At 40.8% G+C, this 15239-nt stretch overlaps 1 protein-coding gene across 6 annotated transcripts in view; it reads left to right on the top strand.

The window, feature by feature from the left end:
• The window catches only part of LOC104601108 (pre-mRNA-splicing factor ATP-dependent RNA helicase DEAH1-like), a 76418-nt gene that overhangs the window by 45276 nt on the left and 15903 nt on the right, over window positions 1-15239 (top strand). For 5 of the 6 annotated variants that reach the window (XM_010264303.2, XM_088898484.1, XM_010264304.2 and 2 more), the window contains exons 20-26: window positions 7124-7210; window positions 7658-7773; window positions 7861-7927; window positions 8289-9329; window positions 9443-9505; window positions 10192-10315; window positions 10405-10505. In XM_010264303.2, the coding sequence (XP_010262605.1) occupies window positions 7124-7210; window positions 7658-7773; window positions 7861-7927; window positions 8289-9329; window positions 9443-9505; window positions 10192-10315; window positions 10405-10505 (1599 nt within the window). Of the gene's footprint in view, window positions 1-7123; window positions 7211-7657; window positions 7774-7860; window positions 7928-8288; window positions 9364-9442; window positions 9506-10191; window positions 10316-10404; window positions 10506-15239 lie in introns of those variants that run through there. The other variant, XR_016082633.1, reaches the window with a different exon arrangement.

Genomic DNA, 15239 nt, shown 5'->3' with positions numbered 1-15239 from the left:
AAGTGTCTATCAACTTCAATATGCTTAGTTCTGTCATGTTGCACTGGGTTGTGAGCAATGTTGATGGCGGCCTGATTATCACAGTATAACATCATTGGCTTGTCATGCTCAATCCCCAGTTCCTCCATTAATGATTTTAACCACAATAGTTCAGAAACTCCATGTGCCATGGCTCTGTATTCTGCTTCTACTAAAGATCGAGCACCAACAGATTGCTTCTTGCTTCTCCAAGAAACAATATTACCAGCCACCAAGCTGCAATATCCAGAAGTAGATCTTCTATCATCAATGTTTCTAGCCCAGTCAGCATCAGTATAGGCTTCAAGTTTCATATGGCCATGCTTGGAAAACAGAATTCCCTTTCTTGGGGAGCCCTTCAAATAACACAGGATTCGCTTTGCTGCTGCCATATGAGTGTCTCAGGGAGCATGCATGAATTGGCTGATGCAATTGACAGCATATGCAATGTCTGGCCGAGTCATGCATAGATACAAAATTTTTCCAAGAAGTCTCTGGAAGACTCCTTTGTCTTCTAACAATGTTCTAGTTGAAGCAGAGAGTTTATTACTCATATCAATAGGAGTAGCAATTGGTCTAGCACCCATCTTCCCTGTTTCAGAGAGCAAATCAAGAACATACTTCCTTTGGGAGATAAGAATCCCATCCTTGGATCTAGCAAATTCTATGCCAAGGAAGTATCTCAATCCCCCCTAGATCTTTAATCTCAAACTCTGTATGGAGGAAAGGTTTGAGATCATTAATTCCTAAAACATCATTACCAGTCACAACAATATCATCAACATACACAATTAGGTATACTGCCAGGAGTCCACTCCTCTTCACAAAGAGAGTATGATTAGACTGTGTCTGTACATAGCCAAAGTTAACAAGGGCAGCTCTAAACCTCTCAAACCATGCTCTAGGGGACTGTTTTAGTCCATAAAGAGATCTCTTCAGCTTGCATACCTTTCCTTTCATATCTGCTTCATACATCCCTGGAGGAAGAGACATATAAACCTCCTCATGTAATTCTCCATTCAGAAATGCATTCTTTACATCCAATTGATAAAATGGCCAATCAGAGTGAGCAACCAAAGATAGAAGAACTCTCACAGATGTCATTTTGGCAACAAGTGCAAAGGTCTCCAGATAATCAATCTCATATGTCTGTGTATAGCCTTTTGCAACCAGCCTAGCATTGTACCTCTCAATGGTGCCATCAGCATGATATTTGATGGTAAAGACCCACTTACAACCAACTGGATCCTTCCCTTCAGGAAAATCAACCACTTCCCAACTGTCATTCTTGTGCAGGGCATCAATTTCGGATCTCATAGCATCCCTCCATTCTGGAATATTAAGAGCTTCTGACACAGACCTAGGAATAGGGTTAGAGGTAATAGAAGAGAGGTAGGCAAAGTATGAAGGAGAAAGCAGACTATAAGAAAGGTGTTTGGAAATGCAATGTGCAGTACACTTCCGTTTTCCTTTCCTAACAACAATGGGAATATCAAGGTCAGGGAAGGATGGCTCCAAAGGGGCTGAAACAGTACCTGTTGTCTCATCTGTAATTGGAAGTGCATGAGGTCATGTGTTGTAGGGGAAACAACCTGCTCATTTCTGGATCTTTGCCTTTGATACATCCTGGTATTAAAGAGAGGACGAGGAGGTAAAGGGGGAGGAACACTGGGACAAGGAGAGTGGAATGATTGATCCTCCCTTGATTCATTTGAAGAAGAAAGAGACTCAGTAAGAGACTCAACCGGGACAGGAAGAGGAAGAGCAAAGACCTGTGACAAATCCTCCCCCTTTGGACAATGTCCATCCATGGAGGAACCATAAATGGAAGAAAGCTCATCAAAGGTGACATCCATTGTGACATATCGAGTACCAGTCTTTGGATCAAAGCAACAGTAACCCTTCTGTGTGGGGGAATAACCAAGGAAGATACACTTGTGGGCTTTTGGTTCAAATTTATGTCTTTGGACACTAGGAATATGTACATAGCAAGTGTAGCCAAAGACACGAAGAGGAATAGAAAAAAGCTCCTTGTCCGGATGAAGAAGACTGAAAGGAGACTTAAACCCCAAGACCCTGGATGGCATATGGTTTATAAGGTAGGTAGCAGTGAGAACAACATCACCCCAAAACTTTGTAGGAACATGTGAGGCAAACAAGATACTTCTTGCAACTTCAACAATATGCCTATTTTTTCTTTCAACAACTCCATTCTGTTCTGGGGTCCTAACACAGGAACTTTGATGAATAACCCCCATGTCAGAGAGATAGCAGGATAAGTTCTTCTCAAAATATTCTTTTGCATTGTCAGATCTGAAAATTTTAATCCTGGTACCAAACTGGGTTAGGACAAATTCATGGAATTGTCTCACAAGTCTGGGAACTTCATCACGGGATTTCATCAGGAATATCCAAGTAAACCGAGAAAAATCATCAATGAACAAGATAAAATATTTGTAGCCACCCATAGAGGGTAAGTGGTAAGGCCCCCACACATCAGAGTGCACAATATTAAAAGGAGAAGAAGATCTTTTATTACTCAAAGGATAATTGTTTCTACAATGCTTTGACAATTCACAAGACTCACAATGAAGACTAGACAAACTACCTTAAACAGTTCAGGGAATAAATGACTCAATGCAGAAAAGGAAAGATGACCCAAACGAAAATGACATAACATAACTCGACTGATAGACTCTGAAGATATAGACCCAAAAGCAACATTTCCAGGCTGTTCAAGGCACTGTCCTGGAGTATCAAGCAGGTATATTCCATTCGCTTCATGACCACTCCCAATCAACTTTTGAGACTCTAGATCCTGAAAAACACAGTAGGAAGGAAAGAAGGTTACACAACAGTTTAATGACTTAGTTAGACTACTTACAGATAACAAATTTGTATTTAGTCTAGGTACACGAAGGGCAGAAAGTAGGAACAAGGAATCTGTAGCCCTGATGGTTCCCTTACCAGAGATTGAGGCAAGAGAACCATCGGCTAGGGTGATTTTGTCACGTCCAGGAAGCAAATCATATGAACAAACAAGGTAGAAAGGTTGGTCATATGATCAGAAGCATCTGAATCAATAATTCAAGGGATCTTAAGATTATTTGAAATGGTTGCATGATTGGCAGAAGCCCTTATACCTAAATGAGCAAATGCAGAAGAGGCTGAATTTCCTGAAGGGTTGGAAGAAGAAGTCACATCCTCTAGGTGACTGATCATCTTCCCAAACTTCTCATATTCTGCTTTCATGGCTGCTAACTGTGCACAAGCAGTCATCTCTTCAGTAAGGTACTTGTCACAATCTTGACCAGCAGCCGCATTAGCACTCCCTGCCCTTTTACTATCATGTTTTTTCTGAAACCGAAGAGGAACAAGATCAGGATGTAATTTCCAGCACTTGTCTTTAGTGTGTTTTGGCCTTTTACAGTACTCACATACAACCTCTTTCTTCCCTGAGCCACTAGAAGTCCCTGCAACTCCTTTGGGTTTCACTCCTATATTAGCAAAGTGATCACTTAGACCAGCCCCTTGAACCTGGACAATCATTCTGCTCTCTTCACTACTTACCAATGCATATGCTTGTGACAGTGAGACACTCTCCTTGGATAAAATATTCTGTTTTGTAATATCATACTCTGGGTTTAGTCCAGTTAAGAATTCAAACACCCTGTTTCTTTCAACCAGTTTCCTGTAGGTCTCTGCATCATTAGTGGTGTCCCAGGTTACAACTTCTATCAAGTCTATTTCTTGCCACAAAGACTTCAGTGTTGAGAAGTATACAGCTAAAGGTTTCTCCCCCTGTCTTAAATTCTTCACATCACTTCTCAACTTGTAAGCTCTAGCCACATTTAATCTTTGGGAATAGGTTTCTGCAACACTATCCCAGATTTCCTTTGCTGCGTTCATCCACAAATAGTGCTGGCTAATCTGTGGCTGCATTGAGTTCACAAGCCACCCAATAACAGTATAATTCTCTTGCATCCACTTCTCATAAGATGGATCATCTTCTGAGGGAGCCTTCTTGCTCCCGGAGATAAAACCCCACTTTCCTCTACTACATATATGAATCTTTACTGATTGTGACCATGCCGGATAATTAGTTCCATCCAGCTTGACTGTGGTCACAGTCAGTAAAGGGTTAGCAGAAGCTCCCGGAACCTGTCCGAATTCAGCAACATTCTTGTTTTCAATCTCTGAGGAGTTCATCTCTTTAAACACTTCAAAAAGATTTCAACCAACTTCAAAACAAAAACACCGAATGACGATGAACAAGGACAGAGTTAAACCTGCCTCAAAGCAGCAATATCACAAATCTGAGTCGCACCCGAAAGCTGTGAGAACCAGAAACAGAAGTAGCACCTTGTTGACTACACGGGACACCAACCAACTTGGTTCGGCCTTCAAGAAATAAAAGCAGAAAACCTCCAAACACTGAGCACTCAGTCCAGGCTCCTTTTCTAAATAGAAATTCCAGGTATTGACCAAACAGTACCCCAAAAAGAGCAGAGAACAGTCCGTACTGGTGAAGGGGCCTTTTTACAAACACAGAGTGGGCAGTAGAGAAGACCACACTGTCAAAAATAAAAACAGCCCAAGAACAGTTCAAGGGAAACAATAACCAGAAGTACTGATTCCTGAGGTATTTCAGCTACTTGACAGTCCACAAAAAATATGAAACCAACCCAGAAATTTCTGGGCTAAACCAGACTAAAAGAACAGCTGAATAGCTGTACTGTTTCCAAAGAAACTTCGGACACTTCAACAGTCCAGAACAGTAAAAGCAACCCAAAAACTACTGAGCACAACTTACAATCTCTGATTAAAGCTCTAAATCAGAAACCGACCTGTTTTCTTGATTCTTCCTGGTCACCGGACCACCACTCTCCAAGAGATTTGAATCTTGGGCACCTTCTTCAATCTCCAATGACCTCCAAGAATCAGGTGACTCAAGCTGAAGCTTCCAGCCCTAGAACAACTCTCATGTAGTTGGTTGGACAACACCTACATGAGAGCCCAAGCCAAGTTTAGGCCTGCTCTGATACCAAGAAGAAAAACAGTCATTGAGAATAGAGGACTGTTTAGGATAGATGCAGAAATAAAAAGGAAACAGCAGAAAATACTTATTCTAAGGAAGAGGAGATGAAGAAGAAGATGGCGGCAATAAGGGTTCAGAGAGAGAGAGAGATTCGAACCTTAATCTCTCCTCTTACCCCCTAACACTGTTTTATTAAGTTAAATTTGAATAATTTACAAAGAGGCCCTTAGTTGGGCAAGAAATTAAAAAAAACATAACATAGGAAGAATGGGCCCAGAATGAGGCCCACTACAAAAAAGAATATAAACATATGAAAGGATAGACAACCTATGGGCCATTCGGCCCATCTTCTCTACAGAGGTCAACAATAGGGTATTGTTTGTTTTTAGGTGGCAATCTTATTTCCTGGAAGAGCAAAAACCAAAATGTTGTAGCTAAATCAAGTGCAAAAGCTGAGTATGGAGCCATGAGTTAAGCAATAGGAGAATTAGTGTGGCTTAAGAGTCTTCTTCAAGAAATTGGAATTCCAGTGGGGACTCATGCACTTGCACTGTGATAATCAGGCTGCCAAGTGCCATCCGTATAGCGTTAAATCCTGTTTTTCATGAGAGAACAAAACATATTGAGGTTGACTGTCACTTCATTAGAGAAAGGATTCAAAGTGGTGACATTGACACACCATTTGTGAAGATAGGGGACCAGTTAGCTAATTTATGGACCAAGGCCCTGAATTGTCCTCGTATTGATTTCATCACTAACAAGCTGGGTCTATATGATATATATACACAAGCTTGAGGGAGGGGGGGTGTTAAAAGAATAGTCTTTCTAGGTGTATTGGACAGCAGGACAGAGATGTCTTTTGCTTTATGTTTTGGACACTCCTGTGCACTATATATCTTAAACAGGGGCATATATGTAATTCAGCATCTCTTTATTGTTAGTATAAAAGGTGGGCCGACTGCTAAGAGAGGATTATGAAGTCTAATCCTTCTCTAAAACAGATCGGCACTTCTCTCTTTTCTCTCTTCTCCTCTCTTCTCTCCTTTTCTTTCTTTCTTTTCTGGTTTGTACTCCATTGTATCTCTGCTGTACCATTTTTCACATTATGGAAGTGCCTATTTAGTTTATGGTTTTCAGTCCTTGCTATGTGATGAAGATTTGCAAGTTTGGGACATATGAGTGGAAAATGATCAGAGACTAATGTTATGTATACCAGTACAAAGAGAAATGTGGTAGAAACTTTGAACTGTTATGTTTGAAGCTGAGACTCAATGAGCCATTTGGAAGCTCAGAACAAAAAAAAAACCCTAGACTTTTGGACTGTTGCATTTGAAACTAGGGACTTTGATACTGTATTTCCTGTTCTGAAACTCATAATTTAGAAAGTTTCTTTTATTTTTCATACAAAACAGGAAAACTTTGTTAATGAAAATAAATGATTGCAAAATAGTTTAGAAGGTGGAAGCATTACCAGAAGAAAAGGTTCCTAAGCATTTGAACCACATGCAGATTTGTTAACATCTTAAAATTCAGGATGGGCCACCATCAGTCCTCTAACATAGTTACTGATGACATCTATTCTTGAATTGTCTGTTTTGCCATCCATTATTCTCATATTCCTTTCTTCCCAAATACTTCAGCAAAATGTAAATTGAATATCAGACCAGAAAGTCCTAGCCTTCTTTCACAAGATGCAGGCCAAGTCTTAAGTGTCCTGATTTAAATGAATTCAAGACAATAAGCAATCTCTAGCAACATTATGACCATTTTACTAAGTACAGCAAGGAAGCAACCATGGTGCAACTTTTAATGTTGGAACCGAAGTCCTGGAGATTGGTGCAGTGTGTTCTGTGGCATCAATAAGATAAAGCAAACACCAAGTCTCTTTGCCTGTTAAAATGGGCAGGTTCTTTTTAATGTTCATTAAAATTTTCATTGTCTGTATTGTTAGATTTCTTAGCTGTTACTTTTTTAGAATAGAAATATTAGGATGCTTTTTCGTGCAATTTTTTTCTAATGTTGGATTCTTTAGCAAAAAATTATATGACCTTTTTGTACTTTTCTCAGGTAGGATGTACTCAGCCGCGTCGAGTTGCAGCAATGAGTGTTGCTGCTCGAGTTTCACAGGAGATGGGTGTTAAGCTTGGTCATGAGGTCTTATCCTTTGCTTCATAACTGTTATGTATATATTTCTCTCTTTTGGTTGACATCTAGGATTTGTGGGTACCTATGCATAAGTGCTGTATTGTGTCAGATACTTCAATTTTTAGTCTAAATTTTGCGTCTGACACCTTGTCTAGCTTTGTCCTTGCCATCAGATCTGGGTAAATAGGTTGACATACTGAAGTGGTCGTTGTTATGATTTGGCATTGTAATTACAAGTTTCTGTATTTTCCAAATGCAAAAAGCTTAAGTAGTTGTGTATGAAATTCTCTTATCATGTCTCACCTGTTCAATTAATCGGTTCCCCTACATGAACATTAAATGTCATTTCTTTTTTTAGATAATAACCACTTCATGCATTTTTCAATCCATGTATTTACATTTTATGTCAATAGCCTCTGCATAGCTGACATTTACAACTTCTCTTTCTGCTAACAGGTTGGCTACTCCATTCGTTTTGAGGATTGCACCTCAGAAAAGACTGTTCTGAAGTACATGACTGATGGAATGTTATTACGAGAATTCCTTGGTGAACCTGATTTAGCTAGCTACAGGTGGATAATGTCTTGTTTTTTTTTTCCTCCAGTTATATTGGATGAGTTCCATAAGATGCTGACTTTTCATTTCTGCAAACTATCCAGTGTGGTGATGGTGGATGAGGCTCATGAAAGAACACTGTCAACAGATATTTTATTTGGTCTAGTTAAGGCAAGCCGATACTCTTTGATCTTAGTCTCCTTTTCTTTAGGAGAAACCATTAGATCTTCCATGTAACACGCCATTCTAGTACTATTTGTGTGCTGCCAAAAAAAAAAGGAAAGTACTCTTGGTGCAAATCAAGATGGGACTCATATTTGGCATCTTTTCTGCTAAATAAGCATGATCATTGATCAAGTTCATTCTTTCTTTTTGATGTTCAACAAACATGACAAAAGATTCAAAAAGCTATGGAGCTATTGTGGCTCCAAACCCTTATCCCCTGTGCCACATGCATGGGATATTGATGGCCTTTTCTCTCTCTTTCTCTCTGGCTTAGTAACCACTGACATGTAAGGCACATCTCTTGTAGGACATTGCTCGGTTTCGTAGTGATCTGAAGCTGCTTATTTCTAGTGCTACTCTGGATGCTGAGAAGTTCAGTGATTACTTTGACAAAGCCCCAATCTTTAAAATACCAGGAAGGCGGTACCCTGTTGATATACACTACACAAAAGCACCAGAAGCTGATTATTTGGATGCTGCAATTGTTACTGTTCTTCAAATTCATGTGACCCAGTCACCAGGTGATATTCTAGTGTTCTTTACAGGACAAGAAGAAATTGAGGCAGCAGAAGAGATCCTAAAACATAGGACTCGGGGCCTGGGAACAAAAATTGCTGAACTCATAATATGCCCAATATATGCTAACCTTCCAACTGAACTGCAAGCTAAAATTTTTGAACCCACTCCTGAAGGGGCTCGTAAGGTCGTCTTGGCAACAAACATAGCAGAGACATCATTGACAATTGATGGGATCAAGTATGTCATTGATCCTGGATTCTGTAAGATGAAGTCTTATAACCCACGAACCGGCATGGAGTCACTGCTAATCACTCCCATCTCAAAAGCATCGGCAAATCAGAGGGCTGGTCGATCAGGACGAACTGGTCCTGGAAATTGTTTCCGCTTGTATACTGCCTACAATTATTTCCATGATTTGGAGGAAAATACTGTTCCAGAGATTCAAAGGACTAATCTTGCAAATGTTGTGCTTACTCTTAAGAGCCTAGGTATTCATGATTTGCTGAATTTTGACTTTATGGACCCACCACCTTCTGAAGCTTTACTCAAGGCCTTAGAGCTGCTCTATGCACTTAATGCACTAAATAACTTGGGGGAGCTGACCAAAGCGGGGAGAAGGATGGCAGAATTCCCTCTTGATCCCATGCTTTCCAAAATGATAGTTGCTTCGGACAAGTATAAATGTTCTGAAGAGATCATTTCCATTGCTGCTATGCTGTCAGTTGGGAATTCTATATTTTACCGTCCAAAGGACAAACAAGTTCATGCTGACAATGCGAGGATGAATTTTCACACCGGGAATGTTGGTGACCATATTGCATTACTTAAGGTGGTTTGCTATTTATGATTCATACTAGTCATAGGTATCTTATTTCTCTTGCTTATTTCCTTTGTTTTAGTATTTCTAAGTGCTTAACCTAATTAATTTTCCCTCCCTAACAGGTATACAGTTCTTGGAAAGAAACAAACTACTCAACACAGTGGTGCTATGAAAATTATATTCAGGTAGCATTTAATGTGGTTTATAATGATTTCAAGTGTATCATTACTCAACACAGTTGTGCTGATTTTAAAGTGTTTTTGGAGGATGGGGCTAGGGTGCAAAACTTTTAAGCCAGATCTTGAACATAATGCAACAAGTAAACTGAAACAGACTGGACTAAGAAGACATTTAGGAGAAAATGGGTTCAATCTGATTTTAGTATATATGAGTTTAAATTTGACAAGGAGTATGAATGTAAAAGAAAATCTAGTAAATATATTTTCTGAAGTTCTTGGTCGAAGTTGCAGTTTGAACTGATTAGAAAACTTTTATGACCTACAACTTGGTGCATAGACTTGTAAAGAAAAATTCAGGTGAATACTTGGGTGATGGGTTATAGTGTGATTACTTCTCTAAACTCAAGGGATACTTGGGTTACGGAAAGGTTATAATGAAAAGGGGATCAACTAAGAATAAATTATTAATATAGGAGCTCTAGTTGTTTGAGCCTTCGAGAAGAGAATTACTATATGCTTACTGGACTTTGCAGTGATTTAATTTCTTAGAAGTTTTTTGTGTTTCATGATTTTCTTGCGCTAATTGAATCAAGTTGGTGGTTGGTTGATCATTTTTTTTTTCCTGGGGGTTGTCTTTTGGTAAAATTAAGATCCCTGCTGTTCTAACAACATTTGCTCTTTTAATATGTCAGGTTAGGAGTATGAAACGTGCCAGAGATATTAGGGATCAATTAGAGGGTCTGTTAGAGAGGGTTGAAATTGAACTGATGTCCAATCCAAATGATTTAGAAGCAATAAAGAAGGCCATAACTTCAGGTTATTCCATAATTTTCATAATCAAGCATGTAATATTTTGGAACATTCACTTTGTTTTACCGTTGAAGCTAGTTGTGTTGTCTTTCCAGGTTTCTTCCACCATTCTGCAAGGCTGCAAAAGAATGGATCCTACCGAACTGTCAAAAATCCCCAAACAGTTCATATACATCCAAGTTCTGGCCTTGCACAGGTAGGCAATTTATGGGAGAAGTTGGATCATTTACAATGCATAGTTGGATGTTTTCACTGCATAATCTATTTAGCTTTATTTTTTTTTAAAGGTGAGTGTATTAAAGATGGGGGGATAAGAACCCTTGCCAGAGCTGTACAAAAATAAGCTAACTGTTGAAGACAACTGGCCCTCAGTGCTATACAAAAAAGTTCAGAGCTATTAGCTGAATCAAAAATAATACTTTACCCCTGATATTTGCTTTTTCCTTTCAGCTTCTCAATGACCTGACTTGATTCTCTAAAGATCTTTTATTTCTTTCTTGCCATAAACACCAGCTGATGCAAATGGAATTGTTCTCCATAAGACAACACCTTTTCTGCTAAAACCAGTCATTGGCCATGCCACCAACAGAGCCTTAAAGTCTTGTGGAGTCACCCATTGCACACAAAACAGCTTTAGGCATTGGGACCAATAGCTTTGGACCCTGACATGAATTAGGAAATAGGAAGCAGACTCTAGATGGTTCATGCACAGACCACATCTGTTTGCTAGCTGAACGCCCCTACTCTGCAGCTTGTCAAGGGTAAGGATTCTATCTAACACTGCAGTCCACAAGGAAAAGATCACCCTAGATGGTACCTTAGATCTCCAGATCCATCTCCACTCCACTTTCTCCCCTCCAGCCTGCCAAAGCTTAATGAAGAATAATTTTACTGTGAAGCTCTCCTTCTGGTCCACCCTCCAGAAAACCAGATCTTCCTGTTCACTATTGGGCTGGACTTTATTAATGACTTCCATCATCAAGGTCAGCTCCTGTTATGGATGTCTCTTCTTAGCCTTGGGGGGTTCACACTACTTGACCTCCTAGCATTTGGAATCAGTCATCAAGTGTCCTTCCAAAAAAGGATATTATGGCCATTGCCTGCTCTGAAATGAATGTGTTTGGCATATTTCTTGAGCTTCATGATCCCCTTCCAAATGCTTACCCCATATGAATTTTGGGGGCATATTAGAGAACCAGTCTGTCTTATCTCCCCCATATTTGCAATCATAGTTGTCAAGGCAACGCCTAGGCACCCTTGGAGGCTCGCCTTGCCCAGTTGCCAAGCAGTTCTGCATACTGTGTAATAAAATACTTTTTTATTGTTATTTTTTTTGAGATTATAATTATAAAATAGACATTATTAAAGAAAAATATTCATTTTTTGTGTTTATAAACTAATTTCTTTTTATTATTTTTTTATTTGTTAGGGTTTAATCAACACAAACATTGCTAACTGCTGTATTGAACCCTCAATTACTTCAAAATCTGAACCAATAAGTAAGGGAAGAACTTAAAATATTGTCTAATCAACACATTTCTTCTTCCACATCTTCTTCGTCTCCTTCTTCCACCTTTTCTTTTCTTCTTTTCCTATAACAAAAATAGGGGTTCAGCCCTTATATTTTTTGAATTTTCTTTCCTTTCTTCTTTTTCTTCTCATAAATATGTTGATCTTCTAGACGTAAACATGAAGTTTAAATTTTCTTATGAAAAATATGGATAGTTATTAAAGAAAGTTGTTTATGAAACCTAGGGAACTACCCTAGGATATGTGATTTTTACTTAAAAAAATCCATTGCCTAGGTAACTAGGTGACAAGGCGCCCCTTTGTTGCCTAGCCTCTCATTGGCACCTTGAAAACTATGTTTGTAATAAATCAGCTTCTTTCAATGCTAGAATAGCCCTATTTAAGAGAGCTAGTGGTCTATTAGTAGAAGAAAAGAGGAGAAATAAGGAAGAAGAAGAGAAGAGAGAGAGAGAGAAGAGAGAAAGGTTTGGAGGGTTCTAAATCTATATGGCGGTGCCAGCTTATATTGTTATGTATAGGCGACCATAATTAAAAGGAAAAAGACCCTTATGCCCTTGTTTAATCAAAGTACATAAACAATGATAAAAAAGCAATTTTAACCAGACCAAACAGACCCTAACTAAGAAGAATAAAGACATAAAATGTAAACATTCCAACACTCCCCCTCAAGTTGGGACATGGATGTCAATCATGCCCAACTTGTCACACAAGGTTTGGTCTCTGGGTAGCGAAGGTGGTGAGTGACGGTGTGAACGATGGCGGTGAGTGTTGGAGGTGAACGACGAATCTTAGCGGTGTCAAACATTGGTGAGCGATGGTCTGCTAATCGATGGTCGGTGGTGAGGGTGTGAACGACGACAGGGGTACCTTTTCGGGTTTTAGTGGAATCTGTTCCTTTCTTCTCTGAGATTAATCGACGAAACATGGTGGTAAACGAAGTGGTGCACGAAGTTGGAGAATGACGGCGGTGGTCGTCATAGCACGACGGCGATTGACGGATTTAGGTAGTGATCAACGGTGACAGATTGTGCTGGAATCGAAGGTGCACAGCGAGGTTCGAGGGTGAAAGATGTAAACCGCATTCTCTCCTAAGTGTTGCGTAAAAGGAAAGTGAGTGGTGATTGTGGTGGAGAATATTAGTAGACAAGTGCAGTCTCGCCAGGGGAAGAGGTTTAAAAAGGATGTTTCCTTCTAGCTATCTCAAGCCCAGAAGAGGGGGTGGTAGGTGGGGTATGGAGATGTGGCACAACTTTGGGACCTGGGGATCAGTTGTTCGTAGAGGTTTCTCGTTCAAGAAGGCGATGACAGCAGGGGTCTGGCCAGAGTTCGGGGTGATGATTTAGAAAAGAGGGGGAAAGATGGTCCTTAGAAACAGAGGAAGAGGGAGTACGGGAAAGAAGACATTTTTTTGCAGAAATGTCTGGTGGGGTGCCTTGATAGGAAATTGCCGGTAGAGGTATAGGAACACTGGGCTGCAGATCAGTGGTCGAAGGTGGGTGGTGTGAGAGTCAAGTATCTTCTGGAAGATTTATTGCTGTTCATTTTTTTGTTGATGGAAGAAGCTGAATGGGTCAGGCGAAATGGATTGTGGTATGTTGGACAAAATAGGCTTGCGCTTGATTGGTGGGAATCGACTACGGCTAACTAGATGTTAGAGAGAAATGAGCCGAATACAGAAAAGATGGAGGAGTGGGTCAAAGTTTTTGGGTTTCCCTTAGTCCTTTGGTGCCCAAGTGTGATAAAAGGGATAGGGGACATCTGTGGAGGTTTCTTGAGTACAGATGGTTCGACGGTTGAATTGAAGACGTGTGAATGGGTGAGGATCAATGTGAGAGTGGGTGCGGAAATTCCTGAGAAGGTGGAAATAGTGGCAGGGAATTTATCTTGTTGGGTGTGGATTTGGAAGGAAATCAGGCCGGAGGTGAGACAAAGGGGAGGGAATGAGATAATTACTGATGAGAGGGGAGGGGGAAAGGAGGAAAAGGAAAAAAGGGAGTCAGAGGTGAGTAATGCGGTGGTCCTTTTGTCGGAAGAAGAAGGAAGCTCGAGTAGGGGTAGGTTGTTGGAGATGAGGAAGATGGAGGGGCGGAAAATGGGGTAGGTCAGCCTGTGTTGTGCACGGATGATGAAGTGCTGCATTCATACCCGTTGAAGGAGACGGATCTGTTAACTCCACCCGTGACTCAGATGAGGTTAGCCCAGCCCCAGGACGGTGCGAAAAAGGAGATTCAAAATTTAAATATGATAATTAAGTGGGAAGAGTGCTCGAAGAACTGGCTGAAAGAGATGCTTCTGGAATGTCTTGTGGAATTAAATGTGGTGCCAAATAGTATGATGTTGTATCCAGAAAGGAACCGAGAAGGAGAAATGATAAGTGGCGTGTTAGGAGAAAAGGAAAGGGCATGCTTGGTTGCAGGAGGAGGTCAGAGAGGCGAAGCAGTCAAGTCTCAGTTTGGTCAGGGTGGTGTGGGGTCAAATGTGTCCTGTGAAAGAACGGGCCCAGAGCAGTCTACCAAGAATGGTTTGGACCAGGCCTAGCCGTCCTTAACAGGCCCAAATTGGTTATTAGCCACGGTTCAGACACCGAATTTGCAGCACAAATGCAGTGGGGCTCGTCACCAAGACGATGTCAGTAATCTCGTTTCGGATAGTGAGGACCGGGTGGTGTTTTCCTAGTTGAGAGAAGAATCTGAGCCAGATCCATTTCTCAAGACATCGGTAAGAGGTCCCTTAATTGGCAGCCCGGAGCAGACTATCCAGTCCACTCAGCCGATGGAGCTGATGGAAATCACTCCGTTGGTGGTGTTCAGGGAGGACATAAATGTTGTCCACAGTGTTCCCCCCACTGTTGAAAGTAATTTGCAGGTTCATAGCATAGGGGAGAAAAGGGAAGGAGTAGGGGTGGGGGAGAGGTCAAGACAGAGGGAGGAGGGGGCAAAGAACAAGGAAAAAGGGGGAGTTAAAGGGAAGGGGGTTGAAGGTTCTTCAGATTGGGTGAATTTGAAACTCCTGGGTCTAGGCAAATTTCTGGGGATTTCAATAGCAGACATGGAGGCAGAGACAATTAGTTATTTGGAAGCAATTGAAAGGAGGTGGTGGGAGGAGAAATGTAAAGGTAATGTGAAAAAGGGGGTAAAGGGTTGAAGCAGAACAGGGAGATGTTGAGATTGGCGTGGGGCCGTGGGGGTTGAATGATTCAGCAGGGAAGGGGGAGGGAGCGGCAAGGGGAGGGAGGAAGGGGAGAGGGTTTCAGGGTCGTGAGTGTTTTAATGGATCTGTCTATTTTGTCTTGGAATGCTCGGGGCTTGTGCTTTGGGCGTAGGAGAATGGTGGTTTGTAATTTACTGAGTAAGTGGAAATCAGAGGTGGTATTCTTCCAAGAAACAAAGTTGGAAGTAAT

This window comes from Nelumbo nucifera, chromosome 2, assembly GCF_055504915.1.
Source record: "Nelumbo nucifera cultivar China Antique chromosome 2, China Antique-T2T, whole genome shotgun sequence".
In the NCBI taxonomy this organism is placed as follows: domain Eukaryota; kingdom Viridiplantae; phylum Streptophyta; class Magnoliopsida; order Proteales; family Nelumbonaceae; genus Nelumbo; species Nelumbo nucifera.
The sequence above is the reverse complement of the archived record's forward strand: the minus strand, read 5'-3'. Positions and strand labels throughout refer to the sequence as shown.